Source organism: Osmerus mordax, chromosome 6, assembly GCF_038355195.1.
Source record: "Osmerus mordax isolate fOsmMor3 chromosome 6, fOsmMor3.pri, whole genome shotgun sequence".
NCBI lineage: Eukaryota > Metazoa > Chordata > Actinopteri > Osmeriformes > Osmeridae > Osmerus > Osmerus mordax.
Window position 1 is genome coordinate 1,982,348 of NC_090055.1, and position 26,305 is coordinate 2,008,652.

Below are 26,305 nucleotides of genomic sequence, written 5' to 3' on the forward strand. Positions count from 1 at the left end.
CCTCCACGACAACAGCATGACAAGACCTCCCTTGTCTGTTCAATCGCATCTCTGAACCTCCGATTAGAGGACCAGGGTATCAACATTCCTCTGGTCGGAGACAGGCAGACAGAAGGATGGGAGACGGGGGTATTTTCACCCTGGAGAAACCCAAAATAGCTCGCAGCGAAGCGCTGGGGTTGGTGTGGAGAAGAATGGAGTGTTTGTGTGCTGGGGCTGTCTGTGTTCAGGCCCCTCACCGAGAGGAGCCCAGAGCCAGATGTCATTTGCGGGGTAATTCAATTGGCGACTGTCTCCAGGGGTCAGGGGGGGTCGAGGTGGGCTCTCTCTGCTTCGGTGTCCGGTGGTGACTACTCTCCTCCACGCCGCCGCTCAGAGACCTAGCCTGGAGATGAGGGGGGTTTCCTCTCTCTCTCCCTCTCTCCCTCTCTCATGTGAGCCTCATCACACACAAAGTTCTATTTCAGCAGGGTTACTCCCGGGTTCCCAGAACGCCGTGCTCCTGATGGAGGGGGGGGGGGGGGGGGCACCATGACACACACCCCTCGACCCAGCACCATGACACAACAGACTTCTGGTTCTGGAAGCCACGGAGGCTGCTTTGCTTCCCCTCCCCGTCACTCAGTCGTCACGGTTACGGCCTGTGCTACACCTGTGCCTGCAGGGTGTGTCATCTTCGGGCGTCCGTGCGGGGCTCCAGATGACAGGTGATCGTCCTCGCTGCAGACCTCCGACCAGCCCAGGACAGGAACTCTCTCGCGGGCATGCTGCTGAAGCGCTAAATACCACAGGTCAAAAAGTCTACAACCATGGGAGGTCACCAGGGACAGCTGAGAGGTGTGTGTGTGTGAGAGAGAGTGTGTGTGTGTGTGGTGTGTGTCGAGCGTCAGAGCGTGTTGCTCAGGGGAGAGAGAGAGAGAGCTGACTGGAGTGGCTGATTGATGTCCGCCGTCCCCCTCCTTTGTGAGGAGACTCTTTACTTAGCAGAAGGTTAAGCAATGCTCACCGGACCGAGCCCCCCGCTCCTCCCCCCCTCCCCCCCCCAGAGGCCCCGGCATCAACGGGCTGTCAACCAGCGTCATCCTCGCCGCTCCTGCAGTGAGTCACCACACACACACACACACACAATCAGCTCTGCTGATGTGAGAGCGCCGCTGGCATGTGAAAACTCGCTTGGGAGGGGGGGGATGGGGAAAAGGGGGATGGGGGGGGCCTTGCCGGCGCCCAAATTACACAGAGAACAGGGATGGGTTCTGAAACGCTTTGCCGGGACGAGAATAAAGTCAAACACGGACAAACAGCGGCAGCGGCCTCAGAAGACGACCGGATGCATCACCCCCTCCCCCCTCCCTCCCTGCGACCCTCCCGTCCTTCTGGTTAGAAAAGGTCAGCCAGTGTTCACATCCCTGGGATAGCTAAACAACTCGTAATCCCAACATTACACATGACATGGCTCCGAGACCCACACACAGACAGGAGTGTGTGTGTGTGTGTGTGTGTTTCCTTCTCAGGATATTGCACCATTCTAGCAGCGCAAACACGGGGCAGCTCTGAGAGCTTGCGGGACAAACGCGTGCGTGTTGTAACATTACCAGGTCTGGGGTGAGACTCTTAACCTCTGCCTCTACGAACAAACGAGACGGGGGTTCGGAGGAGCAGGAAGTGTCACCTCTCCCCGTCCAATCACGGCCGAGCAGGCAGCCCTGGCCTGGCTCTACTGGGGATTAATTATCGCCTGGATGTGACCCTCCGCCATGGTAACCAGCATACACACACACACAGCCTGCCGACGCCTCACACCTGAGACCTACGCAGTCCCCCCGAGCGCGTGTGAGAGAGAGACAAAGAGGAAGAGGGGAAGAACGGCCGAAGGGAAGCGAGGCAGACAGGCAGAAAGGTATGAGGCAGAGAGTTAGGCAGAGAGGCAGAGGGTTAGAGACAGAGGCAGAAGTAGAGGCAGAGAGAGAAAGGCAGAGGTAGAGCGACAGAAAGGCAGAGGCCGAGAGGTAGCGAGACAGAGGCAGAAGGATAGAGGCAAGGGTAGAACGAGAGAGAGAGAGAGAGAGAGAGAGAGAGAGAGAGAGAGAGAGAGACAGAGACAGAGAGAAATAGAGAGGGAGAGAGAGAGAGAGCGAGCGAGAGAGCGAGCGAGAGACAGAGAGAAATAGAGAGAGGGAGAGAGAGTCAAGGTAGAGAGGATGTGGATGTGTGTGGTCGTGTGAGGGACCTGGTCTAAACAGCTTAGTAGACTCAGCACAGCAGTGTGCCAGGCTCCGTCTCCAGCTGCCAAACACAACGCTTCAGCCTGGCCAGTGAGCATCTCTAACTACCGCTGAGGCAGATTCATAATCCCTGGCTTAAACATGACATGATTTATCCCATCAGGCCAACCGACATGTGTATCTCACTGGGAGCCGGCATGTAGGGAATCTAATACACAAAACAGATGAAAACCCGTTGAACAGTGCCATACAGTCACGTCCACATTCAGCCATAGGTAATTCTCTCCCGACGAGGGTCAATCGTGGCGGTATGGGGCGAGCGAAGGATCCTAAGGGCGCTCTCCTAGTTGGCTCCAGGAGCAGAGGAGTGCTCGTCCTGGCAGGATGGAAGCCTCAGTGGCACCAGGAGGCGTGTGGATGCATACATTCATTACTGAGCTCTAAGCGAGCGCTCCCGCTGCCAGATGGTGACCAACACTGAGAAGAGCGTCCTCAGGAGGGAAAGAAGAAACAAACAGGGGACATTGATTTTTCTCCATTGAAGGCCAGATGGAGAGAGCGCTTCCTACTGACCCCGGCTGGAGCACTTTGAAAATGAGCCCGGCCATCCGACAAGAGTTTACAACCGCGGCACAACAAGGTCCACAAAAGGGTGATAAAATCCTCTAGTAGACAGAACGGTCTCGTGTGCCGGCAATTATCTTAATGCGTTTGGAGACGCTGGTTTGGGGGCTCGTTTTGTTCCTTCAGATAAAAGAATGTAGGCCTGCACTGAGAACATGGGTACAGAGATAGCCTAATTAAGATAGCTGGTGATGGTGAAAAGTAGGCTAATTAATGAACCAATAAATCATTAATCGTCGAAACAAGACGAGGCCTTCGGGGTTGGAAGCATCTGTTCGACACGACAGAAATGTGACAGATCAAAGGGCCTCACCATCCACACAAACAAGTCAAAACTCCACATCCTTCATCGCACACCCGCACTCCTATTGGCCAGGCAGACCCAAGGTCATCCGTGGTCACCGCACAGGGAGGGGCCAACAGCCACGAGGGCTGCGCTGGTTTGACACCGATTGGTCAGCGGAGCAGGATGTGACATCAGTGTCCCGTGGGAGTCAAGGAGGGGAATGGGGGATGGGGGGGAGTGTATCATTGCTCTCAGCAGGAAGCCAGTGTTCTATTTTTACTCATCCATGGGTCCTGTGGCTATTGTTTTGGTTGGGTCCGTGTCTGGCTCCACAGAACAGCTTCCCTCCTGGGGGGGAATCTGAGGGATGTGGAGGGGGGGGGAATCTGAGGGATGTGGAGGGGGGGGGGAACCGCCCCCCCCAACCCCCAACCTTCCCATGAGTCCCCAGTGCAGCTGCATCCACAGCTGGGGTAGCCCCCGTTCACATCCAGAGTCAAGCTGCATGTGTACTATCCTTTACTCTGGGCTAATGCCCCGCACTGCAGGGCTGTACATCAACAGCAGCTCTGTGGTGGAAGGCTGGGTCGATGTTGGCCTTCTCTAGATGACTCAAACCACCAAAGTCCAGCTCAGTCTTATCTGGGGTAGAGATCATACGGTCTCATCCATCTCCCCCTCCCTCCCCCCCCCCCCCCCCCATCTCTTATTCATCCACTGCTCTGATGCTCTGGCGTCCAGTGTGACGCCAACTGTAAAGGACGGCTCGCTAATCACAACTGTCTTTCATACCCAAATATTCGATTGCAACTCGGGACTTCAGCGCTGACTGGATGTGTGTTGTCTCAGAGAAGGACTGTCCAGTATGGCGTGATAACCACTCCAGTCAGCGACCACTACAGAGCCTCGCTCTGGTTAGCTAGAAATCCAGTCCTATAGTGTGCTGAGCCAAGGTATGCATAGGACGAGAGTAGACATGAGTAACCTCTTGCATCACAAACAACTTCAGTGTTTCCCCTAGGTTTACAGCTTTGTGGGGGGGGGGACCATGTAGAGACAGAAATTACATGCCGTCGTGTAAATAATATAATGGTAGGGGAAACACTAAACTTGGACATTTAAGCAATTGATTTACCTAGATGATACCTCTATAAATAAATGTGCTTGACTGACTGACAGACAAACTTGATTCGAATGGTGGTTTTGGAATTAAATGACGTCGCTGCAGAATATTGCCGATGAAAGAGCCCATTTGGAGGGGAGGTGCTGCACTGCTCTCATGAGCTGCTACTAAAAGAGACATCCACGGCTAGCGACGACTACTCCGGGACAGAACTTTAGCAGAATCCACTCTAATGCACCTTAAGTGGCATGAAAAATATAGAATGCTCGGAGCGTGAAGTATTTGACAGCTGCGTTAGGCAAGAGCGGGGGCTACATTTTGCCCTTAAGTCTTCATAAGACCTTAGCAACATTACAGGTTGACTTAGAACCCTAGCAGTAGATACAGGAATAGAAGAAGGCAATGGATAGATTCAACAAGAGATTCGACCGTTTATTGAACTACTGTTGATTCTTCAACACAAGGCTAGTTCCTATGGGGTAGGCCTGGTACCTTAGCACTGCCATGGGTGCCAGAATGTGATGTAACCCTACCTGTTTGTTCTGTGTTCTGCTTCAATAGAGAACTAAACTGTTCCTCTGTGATTCAGCACTCAAACACACACACACACACACACACCAACGAGGAGCATGAGGGCTGACTGATCGGATTGAATGGAAAACAACTCACTGGGCCTGCCACACTTTGCATAAGCACACATGTAGGGCCCTACTGTTCCGACGCAAACAGCACAAATCATGATAGGTCACCGAATAATAAATGCATTGAGCTTTTCTTAGCTTGTCTGTTTTTATATCTGTTGTGAGCCCATTCCTTTGTTCCATGCAACTGCATCAGTCACTTCCCCCTTTTGACACACCACCAACCAGTTGGGTTGATTGCTCACAGTTCATGCTCTCTGCTCCGTTGTAGTATTATTTTCGCACTGAACTCTTTTGAGTATTTGTTCAGTCCACCATGATGTCAAAATATTTGTTTATTTGGTGCGTCGAAGCTCGACAGAGAGCCCCACAGCCATTTTGAATACACATGTGCATTCATCTGGTTCTTTCATGAGCAGATGAATGCACGACATCATGCAACCACCCAAAAATGTGATGTTTACGTCATGTACATGGTGGATTGGTGGAACACATGACATAGTACATGTTGACTAAGTGTCCCCGTAACAACCACAGAAGGTATGGGGGAGGGCGGGATGTCTTTTGTCGACATTCGTTCTCCGCTGTCTCATCTTAGGCCAGACACAACAAAGGCCTGGATAATGCCTCAGCCCAAACCCTCCAGGGGGATTTCCAAAGGAACAAGAGAGACAGGTGGAACCTTCCTCGACAGAAGCCGGAAGGTTCTCTTGACAGAAACAGTCTTTCACAAGCAGAGCACAGCAAGTGTCAGGTGTTTCCTTCTTGTCTTACTGCTTACCTGGACGATTTTATAACCAAATGACAGAACGGTGAAATTGGCCCTTGAAATGTTACTGATTGACTGCGCTACCTCACACACCAACTTCTAAAAGGTTCTACCGTGGAAAATCTGAGAAAAGGGACAAATTATTCCAAATGCATAATTTACTAGAATCAATCCACTTAAAATTGAAAGACACTGTTTACCATTCTACTTATTTTACAGTCATGCCGGTTTTCCAACTGAAAAATGGTCTTGTGCCAGCAAGGAAAAGACATGATTGAAAGATGTAAAGCAAAATGTGTGCTCTACAGCAACAGTGGCTGCTGCCAAAACGTATATATCCAAACGTAGCAGTAAATGCTTGCCTGGAGCCCTGCATCATTCAAGCACAATGACCCATTAAATTAGCAAACTGTTTTGAGGATGAGGGAGAGGGTGTGAGAGGGAGAGAAAAGTGCGTCATGTTTTGATAATCAGTGAGAAAGCCAGGGCACTTGTCCTGGGTCCGTGTTTCTTGTGCCATCGATTGTGGCAGGGGATTCTGCATCCTGCACCCTTGTAGTATTTAGTAGGCACTGTGCACAATGCAGAATGGGAACATCTGCATAAGCACTATGCTAAAACAGTATGCAGAAAGAGCTGCTTGGCATATAACCGGGCAACATTCTGAGTGAAGTTCGCATGGCCTGGACGCCACACAACTGCTTCTCATTCATAGCTCTGGGCGGTTTCAATCAGTAGAAAATCTGGAGAAGTTTATTCTGTGGTATTGTCTGTCGGTTACTTCCTCTGGAAAACAGATTCTTGCAAAACCTATGGACACTCAGTAGCATCTAGTGAACATGGTACAGTCTGTACGATACGTGCAGTGTTGATTTGAATTTGCCCAAGCGGAGAATTGTGACAAGAGCCTGTTTCTCTCCCATATTGGACCACATGTTCTCTCTTTCACACCCCCTCCTTTCCCCCTCAGAGAGCACTCAACACAAAAACATACAAAGATCTGTCCTCCAAAGAGGGCCCTTTCATCCCGGCAGCTGGGAGTTGCTCTCCCTTTCATCACAGGCCTCTGACTCCAAGGGTGGCAAAGACTATCCTGTCCTTTCACCTGTAGTCCATGTTGGGGGGGGTGGGGGGGGGGAACAACGTTCGGCCATGTTCCCTGTCTCTCTCGTGTACTTCATTCAGACCTGCGCCATTGAGCGAAGCGCCCTCTTGTCATGGGCTGGACGACAGCCAGGGGTCCCCCGCTAATCTGCATTGTACCCAACACCCCCACCGTGGTCCCAGTAATGCAACTGTACCCATCGTCATCCTCTCGCATTAATCCCTCTGTTGGGTCTAGACAGCGGAGCCTCTTTAGCATATGGACCCCCATATGGCCCCCCCTGCTGCCCCCGCTCAGCCAGCCCCACAGTGGCACCTCTCCAGGGCCTTCTAATCAAATAGAAAGAGATAGAGACGAGCCTGTTCTCGCCAGCTCCGGCAATTGCCAACCTCTAGATGCAATTTGGACCGAAAAGGGGGAAGGCGGGAGGGCGGGGGGGTTACAAAATCTCTGCAGTCAACAAAAAACTGAATTGACAGGGGAGAGAGGCCAAGAATGTGGAATCTTAGTTGTACCAGTGGGGGGGGGGTGGGGGGTGGGAGTTGGTGGGATCACTGATAAGCCTCGACCTTCCCCTTGAGGATCCGTGGACTAGGACCGGGCCGGGCCGGAATCCATGCATGCGTGTGTGAATGCTCCGTACATGCGTGTTGCCGTGACGCATCCTTAGCGGAGCACAGCTAACAAACACATGGATGGCTGATGACCGCATCTCCCTAATGGGGCCCCGGAGGCAGGTTGGGTTGGGAGGGGTGTTGTTTTACCCAGCGACGGCTCCATCTCTCTCTGCAGCCACACACAGGACGAAGGCACAGCGGAACGCCGTTGCCGGGCGGGCGTGCGTACGTGTGTGTCGGTCGGGGGTATATTTAGCCCTGTCGCTTATAGGTGACCCTACCTCAGCAGCGTCCAATGAGAGTCCGAGACAGCGACGTGATGGGCGGGGGGGGGGGGGGGGGGGGGACCACGCAACAACCTTGAGCCTCGTCGCTCAGCCATGAACAGCAGGCTGCGGCTCGCGCTCCACATGTGCTGCCGCTGCAGCAGTTCATCACATGGAGCAGGCCAGCCATTGGTTCCTCCGACACACGCCCATACATCATCTCCCGATTTATAGACCTGGCTCATCCAGCCTCCTCCCTGCATCTTTGTCTCGTTCTTCCGTTCAAAATCTCACCGTTTGTTGTTCCATGTGTTCACTCCTCTCCGTCTGTCCTATGGGGTTTGTCTGGCTGGAGGGTCAGAATAGGGATTTGTGGTCTGTTTCCCCTCCTGTTTGGGTGCGGGCGTAGGATGGAGATGTGCCGTTGAGCCCCCGTTCAACCGATTAGTCGCATTAACGACGCAGGAAGGCCCGCCGCCATGTACTCTGCGAGGCTCTGGTTCATTTCACACTACTTTTGACACATACAGACGCACAGAATGAGAGAGAGAGCGAGAGAGCGAGAGAGCGAGAGAGCGAGAGAGAGAGAGCTTGAGCCAGCCCTTGAATATTGGATATGTTACTGATTACAGGGCTGTACCCTGTCTCTAGACTAGACTGTACAAAAGTTAGTGTAACATGAACCGCAATCAAAGAAATCAATTGTGAACATCAGGATGGGGCACACAATGCAGACATCTAGCTGGGTCTTGCCTCTTTATGATTGTATCCATTGTGCTGCCTTCAATGCAACCAAAGGAGAGAAAGGCCGGCCTACAGAAAACATCTTTCTGGATTGTGTACACAGAATCATACTATTTCTAAAACAATTATGTATATAAAAGCCATTTGATTCTTAACTTATTGACCTAAACAGGACTATAAGCTCGGTGACTTTTTAATCTCAAGAACAATTGATACGAGAACCTTCACGTGTTTTCTGGTGGCGTAGTAAAAACATGGGCCACCACACACGCACCACAGGGGCTGTTTGCTCGTCATCGGATGCAGTCAGCGCGTAGGGGAGCTTGTGGTGCAGGATGGGAGGATTGAATCAGCCAGGAACAAAGGGTGCAGAGAGATCAGGATAATGTCTCCAGACGGACGGGCTTCACGTCCCCAGCGCACGACGTCAGGCGGGTGGTTGCGTAAGGGCTAAAACTACGGTTTAAAAGCATCTCTCCACTTATTGTGAAAGGGACATCCATCGGGGTAGGCACTCCGGGAATGCTATTGGTTCCCCCCCTCTCTCTCTCTCTCTCTCGGTCGTTATCTGTCACTCCCGTCACGTCTCTCCCTGTCCCATCCCTTCCCTCCTGTTCCATCTATTTTCTATTTTTCTAACACTCTCTAACGCACGCTCTCTCTCATACACACCCACAGCCCTCCCTCACAAAATATCAGTCATTCCACTGAGAGACACAGTTGTCCTAGGTTAGGGAGCAAGGGGTGGGGCGGATCAGTTTCCTGGGCAGATTTGCCATCTGTCCGAAGAGAGGTCGGGAGATGACACACAAGGTGCCTTTAAAACGGAAAGGCTTAATCCCAACCTCATCTATAATCCAATATACAAATATGCTGTTTGCTCTATAGGAGTGAACGTGTTGGATAATCTATCTCATTGGGCCTCATTTGCCATGAAAGTAGAAGCTTAAGAGTTTGAATGGTTCAGTCGAGTGAAACATATGGCCTATGGCCTGAGCTGACGTCATGACTCACAACTATTACCACAAACACATCTTCAAATGTAAAAACGAGCTGTCAGGTTGACTATTGCACAGGCGGAAATAAACTGTACCATTCAAAGGCAACTTGATAACACATCAGATTTTGTGCATGTGGAGACACCACTAAAGCTGGAAAAAGAACCAGACGATAAAATCGAATGGCATTGGCAAAACAGAAATCTGTGGACCAGGTGCAGGCTAAACCTGGCCCAGACCAGACCCCTGTTTACAAGGCAGGCCCCTCTCATCTAAGTGGCTCCTCTGCCAGAACATGTCCAGCTACAAGTCCCAGCAGGCAGACTACCACCTTGGTGGCCAGAAGGTAGGAGTCCAAAAGCTGGGAGCAGGAAGAAGGCATTCATCTGCCCTTACCTGACAATCCCACATTCAGCCAGTGAAAGTGTTCTCTCTTGCCTTTGGTGAGGTTATGACCAGTGAAAGTGGGTCAACTAGGTATGGGCAAGCCATCCCTGCACACACCAACCCCCTTGCAAATGAAGGTATGCAGCCAGGGAAACAAAAACCCTACTTATGCCAACAGTGTGTGCTTTCGCAGATTTTTGTTATCCAAAGGGTGATTTGAGTAATAGTCAAATGTCTGATCATTCTGAGCACTGAGCAGCAGTGATGCAGCGCGAGTCATGATATGACACAGTTACCAAGCCAAATGAAAGCACAGGGTTATGAGAAAACGAGTCAGATTGCCATTGCATAGCCCAACATCTGTCAAGCTGCGTGACCGAAAGATTAGTCAGCTCACTAATAATTCTACACGTAACCAGTAAAATAATGCAAGGTAGCCCTGTTTCAAGTGCATCATTGGATGGAAATCAAAGTTGGCTAAGGATTTAATTCAAGTGCCACCGTCAGTCTTATATGATACTTGTAGTTCAAATGTCAAATTGATAAACTGCTTGACTGACCAACATGAACCTGTGCCATAGAAAATACTAGGCTACATTATGCATTAACATTCGGCTTGACATACTCACAGATACAGTATCATACTGGAAAATCCATTTGGGGTGACCTCTACCAGAAAACGAACATGCAGTTTGTTCAAACATTTATGTTGGCTTACCTTCAATGGCGATGACATGTTCCCGAATTTGATTTTGTAGAAGGGGCTCCTCCACGCGCTCCAGCAGTTCATAAATGGAATAGATGTTCGGGTGGACGGATTCGAACCTCTGGATTTCGGACCGAATCGCTGCCGAATTCGCAAGGTGCTGCTGGTAGTTCATGTTGCAGCTGGTTTGCTGTCACTTTATAGGTTCAGTTTCCAAAATAGTAGCAAGCTAAGTGTTCAGCAGGGGTTGCATACGATTGCACAGTGCCGCTTTTTAGTCCTCTTGTGCCGAAACTATAATTTATCGAATTTGATTTGAGGGGTGACATTAACACATAAAGGAAACATTTTCTTTTACCAGCTGAAGAAAAAACATGTATGTCCATTTAGCCACTGTAGTTGGCTAGCTAACGTTCCCACGGTTTTCAACAAAACGACCCGAGCTCTCCAGACTTGAAATCCTGAAGGAGTGACAGTAGTTGTTGGATGGGCAATGCTTCCCCATATCCTTACTCCGTCCTTTGCGGAGGAAACATGTAAAAAAAAAAAAAAAAAAAATTACCAGCTAGTTAGATTGACATTTATGCGTCTCTGCCAGCAATAGCGATGAATAGTCATATCAAACGACTCCGGCAAGGTTTACGCGGTGCCAGACAGGCCCTCCTGCTACTAGCTGATTTGCTAGCGGCTGCCAAGCCAGAGACAAAACTCTGAATATATCGGACCACGTCCCAGTGCCTTTAAATAACAGACCAATAATCAGTATTGGTTCTTTTAAAAGACAGTTAAACCATAAGGTCGGTATTAACAAATGGCAAAAAACCCAGCAGACCATACATCCACGCTAACAGCTAAAATAGTTACAAATCGTTGCTCGATGTGCGTTCTGCGCAGTCCCGACTCCCGTTCGTTGTTTTGTTTCGCGTGCAGGAGCTAGGCAAAACTAGACCCACACAGTCCACAATTCGCTCAATCCCTACAGTTACTTACGGACTAAAATGTCTATTTAATCCGAAATATTTTAATGATAAGACAAATTATTAATTTATAAATTGCGTTCGCTTATCCTTAGGCACAGAGGCATTTTCCCTTTCTCCTGTGCAGAGATCCATCCCGTCTGTATGTCATTCCCAAACGTTTCCTGTTGGAAATCGTCCATTGGTTTTGAACTCATGAAGGTAGTCATTGCGTAGGGCATGCGCAATAAATGTCGACATACAGTGAACTCAATTGCAGAGTAATCCTTTTTATTGGTTTATTGGCATTTCTATATTATTATTTTTTTAAAGCACGCCCTCCGTCTTATATGATATTATTCATACTCTTGTATTAGAGAAATATATCAGTTCAACTATACAAGTGAAATACTGCAATCACGTTATACTGGTGAAATGTGTAGCCTGAATTTATATTTCTTTCATATTTCAATATTCCTCTCCATTATGGAAATTTCTTTCAATGTACTTGTAAGTATATCCTTCCTCACAAAGATAACAACGTTAACATGTCCATTAAGCTTCTCCTTATCAGCTATGTGTATGCAGAAACCTTTTCCCCATCGACTATTAAATGGTGAACTATGCCTCCTCGTTTCTTCCCACTGCTAATAGCTTTAATGAAGCATTCATGCTCTCCTATCATGAAGTGTGTCTCTGTGCCATCATCCACAAACTCTCCCTGGAAATGTCAAATGAGAAAGAACACATTTCAATATGCAGTTGGAATGAACATACTTATAAATCTGATTTCTGTTAATGGCCTGTGGTGAAGATGCCGGCTGTGGATTTTTCACACACCAAAGCTGCTTGAACTCTAATGAGCATAATCTGTCTTCTGTCTTACCATGGTTTCCATCTTCTGCCCATTGCACCATATATCCATTGTATCCTTTTCTGTTCGAAGAGAAAAATCAAATTAATAGACTACAATAGATGTTGGCCTTATTTTGGGACAGAAACAGCAGTGCATTAGACATAGCTAGCATTTTTATGACTGGAGAGGATTATATGACCCGGCCCGGTCTAAGTACAGCACTAACCTGTTCCACTGCACACGGCAGGCCACTTCAGCACAGAATGTGTTCCTATGTTTTAGTTAATTATCCACTTATCTGTCTGTATTGTGTGCTTTTACACCCCCACACTCTGACCTTCTGCTACTTTAACACAAATCAAGTGTAGACCAATCCAGCCCCTGTCCACACTCTGGGATGCAGGGAAAACTGGGACTTGATTACGGTGGTTCTATTAGGATGCATTAATCAACACCAGTGTAAATGTATTTGACAAATACAAATCTTGTTATTTCTACCTGAAACACAATTTAACTTAAGATATGGGATGTATCTATAAACCTTACATATAGGGAAGTAAAAATAAGAAAAAACACAATGTTAGCGCATATGACAGGTTACCAGTACAAACAGGTTAGGTAACCTGTATGTAAATCCTATGAGATGTATGTAGATTTTCCAAGCATGGAGAACGTGTCTTTGACATTGGACACTTAATAAATAAAGATCTTGTGAAGTTGTGAAGGCATATCCTCTTTATGGGAATGCGAGGCAGTTGGACTATAATAGTCCAGGTTTGTTGAGGCTTACCGAGCACAACCCTGCAGTCAGTACCATCCACCTGCAGTACCCACGTCTTGGTGATTTTGGATCTGTCGTCTATGAACTTCTCTAAACTTTTGCCATCAATCTCCAAGGAGTACTCATAGGAAAATCCAGTAAGAGCCTCAATGTGTATAGTTGCTCTGGTGTCGAAGCTTCCAACAGTGAAGGTTTCCTTTCCGACAAGCTTGAACATCCAATCTTTTTTCACAACCTCCTGTTGAAAGAGCAAAACAGAAAGTCTGTTCTCATGATTATTTGCAATGTGTACAACACGTGAGTGACATGTTACTGAAGAGATGCACATCAGGGCCTACCTGTCCATTAATAATAACGACCCGCTTTCCTGTCGTTGTGCCATGAGCAAACTCAATCCTGTAAACACCATCACTTAGTGCCACTTCCCAGACACCGACCACGTCCCCACACATCATTCTGACTCTATTTCTATGTATTAGGTCAAGTCTGAAAGCAATAAAAGAAGACTTAATCTACATATTCTCCATTGCATAACAACTGTCTCCAATTTTCCTCCTCTTGACATAGTTGGTGCATGTTCCTTATTCAGTCTCTGTACAATATGGGTGTTTGCTCAGCAGCAAGTGCATTAGGATAAGAGGCTTATTGACGCATGCTCATTCTCGTTACAGTACTGCCACAAGCAATTAAGGTGTTCTGAGTCTCTTTAGCAAAGTGAAGATCTGAATATGTATGCACACATTAAAAACGGTATAGTTGTGTTCCCTGAAACAAACCTTATGTTTAGCTCTTGTTATTCCAAGAACAGTTTGCAATATCAGAATCGAGAAGTGATTCAATCCTTTAATTGAATGAGCTGTCATTACAAATGTATGGGCACATGTATTGGAAATACAATACCCCGTCAGTAGATGGCGTTACCATATCCTCTGTTAAACCTCTTTCTGTTCAACCTCTAAATATCCACCTATCTACTGTATGTATATGGATTCTTATTGATTCCATACACATACCGATCCTTTTCCTTGTGTGTAATCAGTTTATAGTCATTGATATAGTTAAAATATAGCAATGGCAATTGTATTGTATGCTCCTACTTATTATTCATATTTAATAAGTAACAACCAATACAACCACATTCAAGAACATCATTTTTTTTAATCGAGGGTTTAATGAAACCAAATTGGTCAGCCTATAGTTTTTTTAGTGGAGATTTGTGTATTTATACCACAGAATGTCTAACAGTGGGCGGTGTCGAACCTTACTGTGAGATCCACTACTCAATCGCTACTTTCTTTCTCCGACTTCAGTTGGTGCTCTGGTTCATCGGTTCTAGTACAGTGGGTGGAGAGCGCCGGTAGAGGCTGTGGTCGCATAGCATTTTCTTGGGTAACTCGAAGCTGGTGGGGGAGGCAGATCCCTCTTGCAGACGTACTACTGCCAGAAATATCCGTTTTTTTCCAAAGTCGTTGCTTTAGTGGAATGTTTCTTTATGGTATTCTGTAACTTCAGTCGTCGGAGCGAGTTTTCAGTGGAAAAAAGTCAAACTTTATCATAAGTTCAGTTGGAACCACGGCACCAGGAATACAACCTTGTGCGAGCCAAATTTCTTATCAAGTAAAGTTTTGTGAGGATCCTGTTTTTTTCGATGAATAAGTTTTCCTGGCATATTGTTGTATTTCCCAAGTGCCTTCCATTGCATAGTAGCCGACTGTGAAATATAATTGCACGATTTTCTTCATAAACGTCTTGCCTATTTTGTTTACTGTTGTGATGTCATCAGATATTTGCTGCAGCATCCATTGACTGATGAGGCAGACACATGGAAGGGTAGGACGTTTGAATAACAGGCATACAACAGGCATTGCTCTTCCATTCTGACCTGTCACCTTGTGTTTTTGTTGACACTGCAAAAATGAAGTGGACACTACATTTGAGCCTTCTGTTGATTTTGTTGGTATGGAATGCAGGAGCTAATGACAGAAGAGTCCACAGAAGAATGCTTAGCCGAACACCCCTCCAGGGGGTGACCTTTACCAAACAACAGACCTCACAACACATTGTGGCAAATGGTGCTGATGGCCTACTTGCCTCTACCAGCGGCAGTATAAAGATATCTCCTTTGACAGGCCGTGAAGAGAATATTCAGGGAGAACAGAGAGCCAACTCTACACGCCGAGGAGCAGGAGGGGTCAGAAAGCTGATACCAAGTAGAAAAATAAACATACCAAAGACTGAAACAAGCCTCTCTAGTCCATCGCAGGAAAACAGTAAGCCTGACTTGCCAACCAGAACTTCCACTGGTTCCCTTAGTTCCCTAAGCTCCCTCAATGTCCTGGCAAGCTTTGCAGGGAAGAACCGTGTCCTTGTCATTTCTGCCCCCCATGACTCAGATGGTTACTACCGCCTGATGATGAGCCTGCTCAAGCCTGACGTCCGCTGTGAGATGGCAGAGCGCCACATGCAGCAGATTGTCATGTTCCACCAAGAAGGGGAGAAGGGTGGAAGGGTAAGTCGCATCACCAGCCGGGGGGAGGTCTTGGAGCAACCGCTGGACCCAATCCTCATCCCCAGGCTGATGAACTTCCTGAAACTGGAGAATGGAAAGTTTGGCATGGTTCTCCTCAAGAAAAACCTCCTTGTAGAGGAGAGGTACCCGTACCCTGTCAGGATGGAAGCGATGTATGAGGTGATTGACCAGACCCCCATGCGTAAGCTGGAGAAGGCCAGGCAGAAGGGCTTTGTGCAGAGGTGTAAGATGGCTGGTGTGGAGGGTCAAGTGATTGAGTCTGAAGAGACAGTGGTGACAGGATCTAATCCTAGAGAGAATATGACAGTGCAGAGGGTGCCGGAGAGGAGAGGAGGGGAGAGACCAGCTAAGGGACAAAATGCCAAGGATTTGACAGCTACCATGAGCAACAGGACAAAAGCAATTATGAAAATACAAACCACTATCACAAAACCTACGACAACCGCAAAACCTACTACAACCGCAAAACCTACTACAACCGCAAAACCTACTACAACCACAAAACCTACGACAACCGCAAAACCTACTACAACCACAAAACGGACAACAACCACAGCGAGAACCACAACCACGGCGAGAACAACTGCAGCTGGCACCCTACCTTTAACTACATCCACTACCAACCCCACCACAACCATGCATACTACCTCTTATCCTAGAACAACACCTCAAGGGAACCTGGCTCCTCCCTCCATTGGTGAATCCCCCTATGTCCCCTCCGTCAACCGCAAAATGATCAGAAACCGGCTGACAGTCAAACCAACGTCCCATCCCTTTACTGAGCCTCATAACTTCACAGAGTCCATTAAAGAGAACCAAAACCAACATGGAGAAACAACAGATCCCAAGGACAGCCAACATGCTGGCACCCGTGCAACTCAACTCACCCGTGAAGATAAAGAGGATCTGGCTAGCGAGTCCAGTGTTTCTTCCTCCAAGAAGGTTAAGCTTGGGCTCGACAGTGCAGAGAGGAAGAAAAAGACAGATAAAGCAGTCAAAAAGAAAGCCGACAGGAAGAGGGTCAAGGTTGCCAAAGAGGAGGAGGGCAATGTCCGTGTCAGAAAGCCTGGGAAAAAAGGTGCCCTGTTCCAGGAGAAAGTGAGTGGTGATAAGCTGGCTGCCAAACAACCAAGTGCCATGGAGCCGTTAGCTTCCTTTCTCAGTTCCTTTGAAAGGAGGAGACGACTACTTGTGAGTATGACGTCATCAACTTACATAAATGTTAAGACTGACAGCTACGTTTACATGGAAACAATCACAATACTCTGAAAATAGGCTATAAAAAAGTTATTGTTTATTATTTGTCGATGTTGTATACTTGCAAGGAAGTATGATAAACACGCTTGCCCTTGTGACTAATGTTCTCAAGCACATAACTGAAGCCAACAAAAATGCTTTCCTGGGGATTAGAATACGCGGGGGGGGGGGGGGGGGGGGTACTTTCCTGGAAGTACTGATTGTAAGTCCGGCCTGACAGTTATGTAAAATGATCCGCTCCTTCTCCAGGTCATCACTGCTCCCAGTGAAGACAATCGCATGTACACTCAACAGAGAGATGAGTACCTGGAGCAAGTGTGTGAGATGGCCATCCGAAAAATCTCTATCATCATCATTTATGGCACTTGGAACAATGGCACCATGAAAATAGATCACTATCAATTGGGTAAATAAGTTCATCAATACACATAGAAATCAATGTGTGTAAAGAAATCAAATTGTGTACCAAATAGTGAAACTGAATAAATATATGACTTTCGACACAATAGTATAATGAGACAGCATCTGTTGGAAATATGTGGTTGCAGAGCAAGATCAACCTTTGAAGGGTGTACCAAGAGATGACCTTACAAGCCAGCCACTTATCAAAGCACTGAGGAAGGAACTGGGAATGACATTTAACGACTATTACATGGTGCTGACTGACTTTGATATGAAAGTTAAGGTTAGTGATAGCAGATATCGACCACCACTCTTTACCACGCTACAGTATACCTTTCACTTTGCCATCAACACATCACACAATAAGTTTGATATAATTGTTCTCTTACAGCAAGAATATGAAGTGCCCATTGCCATGAAAGCTGTGTTTGACTACATAGACACGTTCTCCTCACGGATCAAGGAAATGGAGCAACAGAAAAAGCAAGGTTTGACCTGCAAGAGTGGAGACAAATCTAGATCCTTAGAGAACTTCCTTTCCAGGTACTGGCCATTCTGTTTATTCATATCAAAATGGAGGTTTTAATGCTCAATTGTATTTGCTTTTATCAAATACAATACATCACTCAATTGTCTTTAGTTTAAAACTTGAAAGTTCTCTGTTGTAGGCTCCTTGTGAAGGGTGACATTTGTAGTTTTGGGCGATAGAATTTATGAGAATGTAAACTTTAGTTTGGCCTAAGTTACAGGAATTGTTTATCTGCTCAACACTGAAACACATTTTCTTAGTGCTTCTATCTCTTGTAGTGCTTCGATCTCTACCCAGTGATCCCTTGCCTCAATCTCTTATCTAATTAATTCTTTTTTCTTCCTTTTCGCTCTGTTCTGTGTGGTAGGTTTCGCTGGAGGCGGAGGCTATTTGTGATGTCAGCTCCTGAGGTTGACGACTGGGCCTATCAGCAGCAGCTCTACACCCTGACCAGTCAGGCCTGCAATCTGGGTGAGCTCACCATGTTGTCTCAAGCCTGAACGCTCCATTAGACGTTTCATGATGATTTGACAGGGCCCCTCAAGTGTTTGTCTATGCAATGTCACACACAATTACAGATGTACAGTGGACACACCATGAGTAGCTTTTGTCTAAGAACCCTACTTTGGAAAGAAATAATATATATTAATGACTGAATGAACTAAATAAATAATGCCATTATATTGAAGAATAATCAACCTAATAATCCTTATTGCATCCATAGATATGTGGAGGTACATATAGTATTGCTCTAGTCAGTGTTTGACAGCAGGACAGAGGTTGAAAAACAATATAATTGAAACATGCTTGCAACAAGGAGGGAGACCACTTCAAGACTTGGCTAAGATAGAGGTCTCTGGAGACATAGCAGCATGTTTGGTATTTGGGTTTTGAGAATGTTGTAGAAGTAACATGCTTTCAACCATTTCTGTTACTTTTACACTGATTAAAAGTGTAACAAGTGTGACATTATCTTTTTATTTAGAATCTGAGTTTTTCATGGGATGGTATTAGGATAAAAGACCTGAAATAGACAACATTCACATTATGAGAAAGGCACATTCCACATTGTAAAGCTCAATGTTTCTCCTATTAAGGAGAGTAAGTTCAGCAAGTCAGTTCAACCGTAGTATCAAATCTATCTAGATTAGTATCAAGATTACTGGTCCAATACAGAACATTCAATTCTGTGCTTTTTCTGTCAGTTTTCTGAAAATGTAAATAGATATTCTATTTAGGGTATTGGGCCATCTATCCAATGTTAAAGCAACACTAAAACTACACTGGAGATTCATTCTACAAATCCCACTTCATAGATTTAAAAATCGTTTTTTAAATATTTTAAACCCACCTTTTCTTTCCTTTCCAAAAAACTACAGAAGGAAAGTTTTGAGTGAGGAACAGAAGGGTTCAACTTGCAGTGGCCTCTTAAAATGAACCCTTCTGTTCCTCACTCAAAATTGTCCTTCCCAACTTTTGTGTATTGATTAGAAAATCAATTTGTATTTCTCATTCTGTGGAAATATTGAGTGGGTGCGATCATGTGTAATGACGGTTACGCTGGACTCCTCTCTTAGGCTTGCGTCACATGTCTGTGCTGAAACTGGTTGGGAAGAACATTGACGACATGGGCGGAGTCTTGGAGCTCTATCCTATCAATGGCAAGAGTTACCTTTCCTCATAAGCCCTCTTATAGTCTCAGTTGTGTTTTGAATCTTTTTAATGTATAAAGAGTACAAAAAATACTCAATTAAATCAATGAAGTGAACCAGATGAACTAGCCTCTAATCCTTCTTTTGTCTGACCCCCACAGGAAGCGCAACAGTTGAACGGCAGGACCTCTCTGCCTCGCTGGTAAAAGATGTCAGGAACTACTTCCAGATCAGTCCTGAGTACTTCTCAATGCTCCTGGTTGGGAAGGACGGCAATGTGAAGTCCTGGTATCCTTCTCCAATGTGGTCCATGTCTATCATGTATGACTTGGTGGACTCCATGCAACTTCGCCGACAGGAGATGGCCATTCAGCAGTCTCTGGGCATGCGCATGAGAGAGAGGGGAGAATGGGGACTGGGGGAAAGGGAGGGAGGGAGAGAGGGGGGAGAATGGGGACTGGGGAAAAGGGAGGGAGGGAGAGAGGGGGGAGAATGGAGACTGGGGGAAAGGGAGGGAGGGAGAGAGGGGGGAGAATTGGGACTGGGGGAAAGGGAGGGAGGGAGAGAGGGGGGAGAATGGGGACTGGGGGAAAGCAGGAGAGATTGTGAATAGGAAAAAAGGTTGGTTGTCAACTGGGCAGCATGAGAGCGTGAGAGCGAGAGAGGGAGGGATGGGGGGAGAGAGGGAGGGTGAGATGGAGTGAGCGATGAATAGAGGGCACAAGCAACATGCAATGCATTTGCAGGCAAACCAGTTTCCATTGGAGACAGCAAAATGGCATCAACACTCACTCTCCGACTAACGGGTAGAGCAGAGAGGGAGAAGGGTACGGGCGAGGGGCGAGGGAGGATGGGACGGAGAGAGAGAGGGATTCCTCCGTTGGCGCGTGTGGATTTGACTGGGAAAAAAGAGGGTTGGAAAAAGAATGACAACAAACGGGGAGAGAGAGCAAGAGAGAGAGAGAGAGCGAGAGAGTGAGAGAGCGAGAGAGAGCGAGAGAGGGAGAGCGAGAGAGAGAGCGAGAGAGGGAGAGAGAGAGAGAGAGAGAGAGAGAGAGAGAGAGAGCGAGAGAGAGAGCGAGAGAGAGAGAGAGCATGGTGTTTACGTGCCACCAAAGGGAGGGGGCAGAGGCCAGCATCAGGAGGGAGGAGGGGGGGGCATTCGTTTTTCTGTGTCACTGAAAGGGAGTGGGGGATGGGAGCGGGGAGATAATGCGACCAAGGGAGCGAACGAATGGGAGATGGAGTGAGAGAGAGCACACTCACTGACTCATGTGGATATGCGTGTATCTAGGAGAAAAAGGAAGAGAATTATGTATGCAAGAGTTGCTGAGAGAGAGAGAGAGAGAGAGAGAGAGAGTGAGAGAGTGAACCTTGTCTGGCTCCCCAGCACAGTAACAGCACCTTAACAAGACCCTATCCCAGCACAGTAACAGCACCTTAACAAGACCCTAACCCATCCTCTCCCTCTCTCTCTCTTCAGACGCTGGGACAGACAAATTACACCACCCAGTTTCCGCAATAACCAAGTCAATATTTAATGGTCTTGACAATCTGGAGGTCATCATTCTTTGTGAACGCGTTCAAATTCATCACCATGTTATTTTAATCAAAGATAATGATCCTATTTGAATTGTACAATTCAGAGAATGGACTTTATTAGAACATATACATTATATTGATTGATAATTTTACTCAACTGTTAAAATAGCTTAGGATGCTAAACAAATGGAGTGGCATTACATTACAGTAGCAACATTTGCCACATATATAGATGGTTTGTTCAATATTCTTTGTAGTTAAAATCTTGCATCTCACCAAGGTGTCTCCTGCCTGGTGGATGTGGTGCAAACGGAGCGCTCAAAGTGCAAGAACACCCACACATCCACTATGCACACACACAAGCACACACACACATACAAGCCGACACAGACACACACACACACACACACACACACACAAGCCGACACACACACACAAGCCGACATACACACACACAAGCCGACACACACACACAAGCCGACACACACACACACACCCGCCTCTTCCTCAGCGAAGAGTGACCGTGCACACCGTGTCATAAAACCCATCCTCGGTCATGCCCATGCCACACAGGTGCAGCCTGTTCACTGGCAAACGTCCAAAACTCAACCCCTTCCCAGCCCTCAGGTCCCCCGCCCCTTCAAACAGCCTCTCTCGCTCCTGCCAGTTCACCTTAGCCAGGGTGAGGTGGTAGCGAGGGCTGTAGGAGTCCCTGTGCAGCCAGCCCCGCTCCATGTAGGCCTCCTGCAGGCCGCTGTTGAGCTGCTGGAGGAGCAGCTGAGGCTGGGGGCTCAGGTAGAGCACCCTCCCATTGAAGTGCTTCAGTTTCAGGGGGAAGGTCAGAGCCACGGGGGGGTTGCGGTCCAGGTGGGCGAACCGACGGAGGATGTCCACGGCAGCGGTGACCTGGGCCGGGCCGGGCAACACCAGGAGGCACAGGGTGACGTGGAGGCTGGAGGGGGGCACCCAGTAAGGGGTGGAGGAGGGGAGGAGGGCCACCAGCTCCTCCTGAAGGCGTTGAAAGGAGGAGAGGATAGAGGGGGTGTTGGCTCTGAAGGTGATGAAGTGGGTGGGCTTGCGTTTGGGGGGTCGACGCCCACTCCTCTCTTCTCTCTGCTCCAAAGGGACAGGCTGGAGTCCGTCCGGGGCTTGACCCTGGCCGAGACACGTACAGCACATACACAAGTTCAAGTAAAAATATAATAAACGTCCTCCTCACACGGTCTGTGGAGATGACTGAGCCAGAGTCATCAGCCTCGTTTACGTCTTCCTCCTCAAATGGTTTGGATTCTCTTCCTGCTTCCTGTTCACTCCGTGGACTGCTTCCTGACTCAGGGTGGTTAGGTAGGCCTTGTTTGACCGATTCTGAACTGAGAACGTTGGTCTCGTGTTGCTCTCTCTCTGCAAGGCATCCGGTCTCCTCCTCCTCTCCCTCCTCCTCCTCCTCCTCTCCCTCCTCCTCTTCCTCCTCCTCCAGAGGAATAGCTTTTTGCTCCTCCGCTGATAAAAAATAATATCTACATTGTTTACTTACAAATTATGCATTTTGAAAAGAAAATTGGGATTGTTTAAAAGTGCCTTTTCACGACCTCACCCACACTCTTACCCGTCACTTCCTCCTCCCCTCCAAAGGGAGGCGCCACAGGGTTCCCAGTGGAACCGAACACTCTGTCCGTCCTGGTGTTGCGGTCCCAGACACGGCGCCCTCTGTGGGTGAAGTACTGTATCCTGTGTTGGGGCAGGGCCAGCTCGGTCGTGTAGTCACAGTCACATGGGTCGGCGTCCCAGTTGAACTCAGAGAAGGGGCGCTCCAGGACTCCTAGGAAGCGATCCACGTACCCCACCACAAAGTCCACCTCCTCTAACGTCGGGTCCCACAGGATGCGGGAGATGACCTCTTCTGCTGTGCTTGAAACACAGGGATAGAATCACGGTTGTGAAATGTTAGTATTACCAGTAACACACTAATAAAAAAAATGCAATTAAGTAGTTCATTTTTTATTTGTATAAATTGTCTGGAGTTTGTACCTTTCCCCTCTGTGTTTTTTGTCTTGTGTGTTTTGGTATTTCTTCTACTCTTCTTGTGATTTCCCTCCTTTACTCCCTCCGTCCAGCTGTCCAGGGCAGTTTGTCCTGACTCTGGACAGGTTAACTCAGGGTTGCAAGGAGGGGTGTGGAGGTGAGTGGGGCTGAGAGCGAGAGAATGTAAGAGGTAGAAAAGATAAAGAAATAGAAAGAAGCGTGGATGCAGGAGGGTTAGAGGGTATTTTGACATTTCCTCATGTCACCCACATTCACTTGTGATGCTGGATGAGTTACTTCATTATCACTTGTTATAGGCTCTGTCTGCTGTGTGTGGTGGGTGTGTGGTTTGTGTGTGGTGGGTGTGGTGTGTATGCGTCTGTCTATGTGTGTGTGGTGTGTATGTGTGGTGTGTCTGTATGCGTGTGTGTGTGTGTATGGTGTGTGTGTGTAAGGTGGGGGTGTGTGGTGTGTATGGTGTGTGTGTGTGTAGGCTGGGGGCCAATCCCACACATGCTCTTTCTCCCACTGTGTTAAACAAGAAAATCATCTGTTTTGGAAAACAGATTTCCCTGGTAACAGTGTCAGTGTGTGTGTGGGGACGTTATGACTTGGAGAGTCTCTGTGCTGTTTGTTTAATGTTTGCAGTGAAAACATTCTTGATGCATTTTACTTGACGTCTCCCGAAAGCTTATAGAGAAACTCCAACTGATCCAGGCTGAGCATGTTACTCACCTGTGAGACTTAAGACACTTCGGTCCAAAACGGCACTTTCCCTTCAAGAAGAACTGGCACACACCCGCTCCCTCCTTCTCTTGGGGTCTCCACTCTGCACATCAACAACATGAGAAGAAGAAGAACGAGAGGTACAGGAGGGAAATATTATGAGAAAACTGACAGGAGGAACAGAATGTGATCAGAACGCTTAGATTCAAGCTGATTCAGATTCTCTCTTGGCCATGGTGTCAATTTAATATTTAACTCCTCTCAAGGTCCTGGTCTATTTCTTCCCATTTCCAGGTGTTTGGGTTCTCACGTGTGTGACCAACCTGGATGAATATAAAAACAGGGACTGAACACGGAGGGTGACAACACTCTACTACCCTTCAGGATGAAGATAGATACTGTGGTTCTGCTGCTCTGTCTGTCTGTGACACGGGCCCAGGGAGACCTCACAGGGGGCCCAGAGAACGACACCAAGAACAGTCTGGGTGAACCACAAACAGGAGGCAGCGTGAGCGATGGTGCCATCCTGACTGAACTGAGGGCTCTGAGAGACATGGTGTTTGACCAGAGGGTCCAGCTGAGCGTCACCCAGACTCAGTTACAGTTCTACAAGGACCAGCTGTCGGTCACCCAGAGTCACGTGGAAGAGATGAGAAGAGACAACACAGGTAATATTTGACTTGATTGCGTTACTGTATCATGCATTACTAGATATGACAAAATCACTACTGGTCATGATAAATCAAGAAAAAGAAGGTTTTAAGAAGAACATGTAATCCTGTCTTTGTATATGGATTTATATACATTGTACTTTTTCTTTATATATATATATTTATGAAGACATACATTGTACTTTCTGTTGCATGCGTGAACACCATGTGGAAGAACTGAAGGCAGAGAATGCAGGTAAATACAGACTCTTCCCACACCAATATAATGCTGCATTACTTGGCTATCATATTCAACATTTATATATTTATATATATATACAAATAAATGTATGATACTTATGATCTTTGACCTTCAAGTCCAGGCAGCAGATCTTGTCACCCTGAAGGCCAGGCTGACGGCCAGTGAAGGAGAGGTCAAAGATCTACACACAGAGAACTCAGGTAATGGTGAACATATTTTTGAGACAACAATGGGATGAATCTTACAGCATTTAAATGTTGTACAATCAAACATGATTTAAATGAGGATACTGTTCTTTAAGACTGTAGTAATTCATGCTTCATTCTGTATGCGTAGCCCTGGAAGCCAGACTAAGTATCGGTGAACACTACGTGGAAGAACTGAAGGCATTTGACGCAGATAATATTTTACCTGATTGCGTTACTGTATCATGCATTACTAAATATTACAAAATGGCTACTTGTCATGATAAATCAAGAAAAAGGTTTTGAGAAGAACATGTAATCCTGTCTTTGTACTTGGATTTATATGCATTGTTCTTTTTCTTATAGACGTACATTCTACTTTCTGTTACATGTTTGACCTTCAAGTCCAGGCAGCAGATCTTGTCACCCTGAAGGCCAGACTGACGGCCAGTGAAGGAGAGGTCAAAGATCTACAGACAGAGAACTCAGGTAATGGTGAACATATTTTTGAGACAATAATGGGATGAATCTTACAGCATTTAAATGTTGTACAATCAAACATTATGTAAATCAGGATACTGTTCTTTAAGGCTGTAGTGATTCATGCTTCATTCTGTATGCGTAGCCCTGGAAGCCAGAGTAAGTCTCAGTGAACGCCACGTGGAAGAACTGAAGGCAGAGAATGAGGGTAAATACAGACTGTTCTTCCCACAACAATATAATGCTGCATTACTTGGCTATCATATTCAACATTTCTACATGTTATTAACAGGCAGACCAAAAGTGGCATTCTACACGGCTCTAACTGATTCAGGAGCTGTTGGGCCCTTCAACACTGAAACATCACTGGTCTATAGGAAAGTCTTCACCAACATAGGCAATGCCTACAGCCCAGTAACAGGTACAGTTCTGGATATGCTCACCTAGAGCACACACCGTGACATCAGAGTAACTCCAACACTGGGGGTCTCCATTCATCAGTCAACATTTCAATCACAGGGAAACTAAATGTGTTTTCCTTTTGCTCCTGCCCCTCTTCAGGTGTGTTCACAGCACCAGTGAGAGGAGTGTACTACATCAGGTTTACTGCCAATAACTACGGTCCAGTTGCATGGGCAGGAGTTAAAATGTTCAAGAACGACCTCAGCATTATGTCAAACGAGGCCTACACTAGCGACGGTCATCGTAAATTTGTGGTAAATGCTGTCACTCTGGAGCTGGAGCAGGGAGATATGATTATGATGCGTCTTCCATCAAGTTACAGCCTGCATGATACTGGTAACAACTATAACACCTTCAGTGGTTTCCTTCTCTTCCCCATGTAAAACACTCTGCCTAGGCTCATGACCCAGAGTTTAATAAAGCTGATATTCCACCCTTGACCCCTGTATTAGTTCAAGAGTGAAGACGAGACTGGTAGAGAGATGATATGGTGATAAATGTGTTGGGCTGTCAGCATTTTTGACA

The 26,305-nt window shown here is 47.0% G+C and overlaps 4 protein-coding genes across 4 annotated transcripts; 2 read left to right on the top strand and 2 right to left on the bottom strand.

Moving 5' to 3' along the window:
- Positions 1-11,861: 11,861 nt before the first annotated feature.
- On the bottom strand, positions 11,862-13,536 carry LOC136944415 (fas apoptotic inhibitory molecule 1-like). The gene is made up of 4 exons (XM_067238169.1): positions 13,420-13,536; positions 13,091-13,319; positions 12,331-12,380; positions 11,862-12,165 (listed from the first exon to the last, which is right to left on the bottom strand). The coding sequence occupies exons 1-4, from the start codon at positions 13,534-13,536 to the stop codon at positions 12,019-12,021; spliced, it is 543 nt and encodes a 180-aa protein (XP_067094270.1). The 3' UTR covers positions 11,862-12,018.
- Positions 13,537-14,937: 1,401 nt separating this feature from the next.
- Positions 14,938-20,097, top strand: LOC136943864 (coiled-coil domain-containing protein 80-like). Its single transcript, XM_067237347.1, has 8 exons — positions 14,938-16,802; positions 17,118-17,274; positions 17,417-17,553; positions 17,662-17,813; positions 18,167-18,270; positions 19,377-19,460; positions 19,613-19,840; positions 20,093-20,097. Exons 1-8 carry the CDS (start codon positions 14,997-14,999, stop codon positions 20,095-20,097), a joined length of 2,673 nt encoding a protein of 890 aa, XP_067093448.1. The 5' UTR covers positions 14,938-14,996.
- A 1,362-nt stretch (positions 20,098-21,459) lies between these two features.
- Positions 21,460-24,266, bottom strand: LOC136943865 (leukocyte receptor cluster member 9-like). Its single transcript, XM_067237348.1, has 6 exons — positions 24,119-24,266; positions 23,751-23,844; positions 22,998-23,182; positions 22,600-22,902; positions 22,193-22,493; positions 21,460-22,161 (listed from the first exon to the last, which is right to left on the bottom strand). Exons 1-6 carry the CDS (start codon positions 24,264-24,266, stop codon positions 21,501-21,503), a joined length of 1,692 nt encoding a protein of 563 aa, XP_067093449.1. The 3' UTR covers positions 21,460-21,500.
- A 28-nt stretch (positions 24,267-24,294) lies between these two features.
- Positions 24,295-26,256, top strand: LOC136943866 (complement C1q-like protein 2). Its single transcript, XM_067237349.1, has 5 exons — positions 24,295-24,409; positions 24,770-24,853; positions 25,464-25,526; positions 25,611-25,739; positions 25,880-26,256. Exons 1-5 carry the CDS (start codon positions 24,295-24,297, stop codon positions 26,161-26,163), a joined length of 675 nt encoding a protein of 224 aa, XP_067093450.1. The 3' UTR covers positions 26,164-26,256.
- The last annotated feature ends 49 nt before the right edge of the window (positions 26,257-26,305 follow it).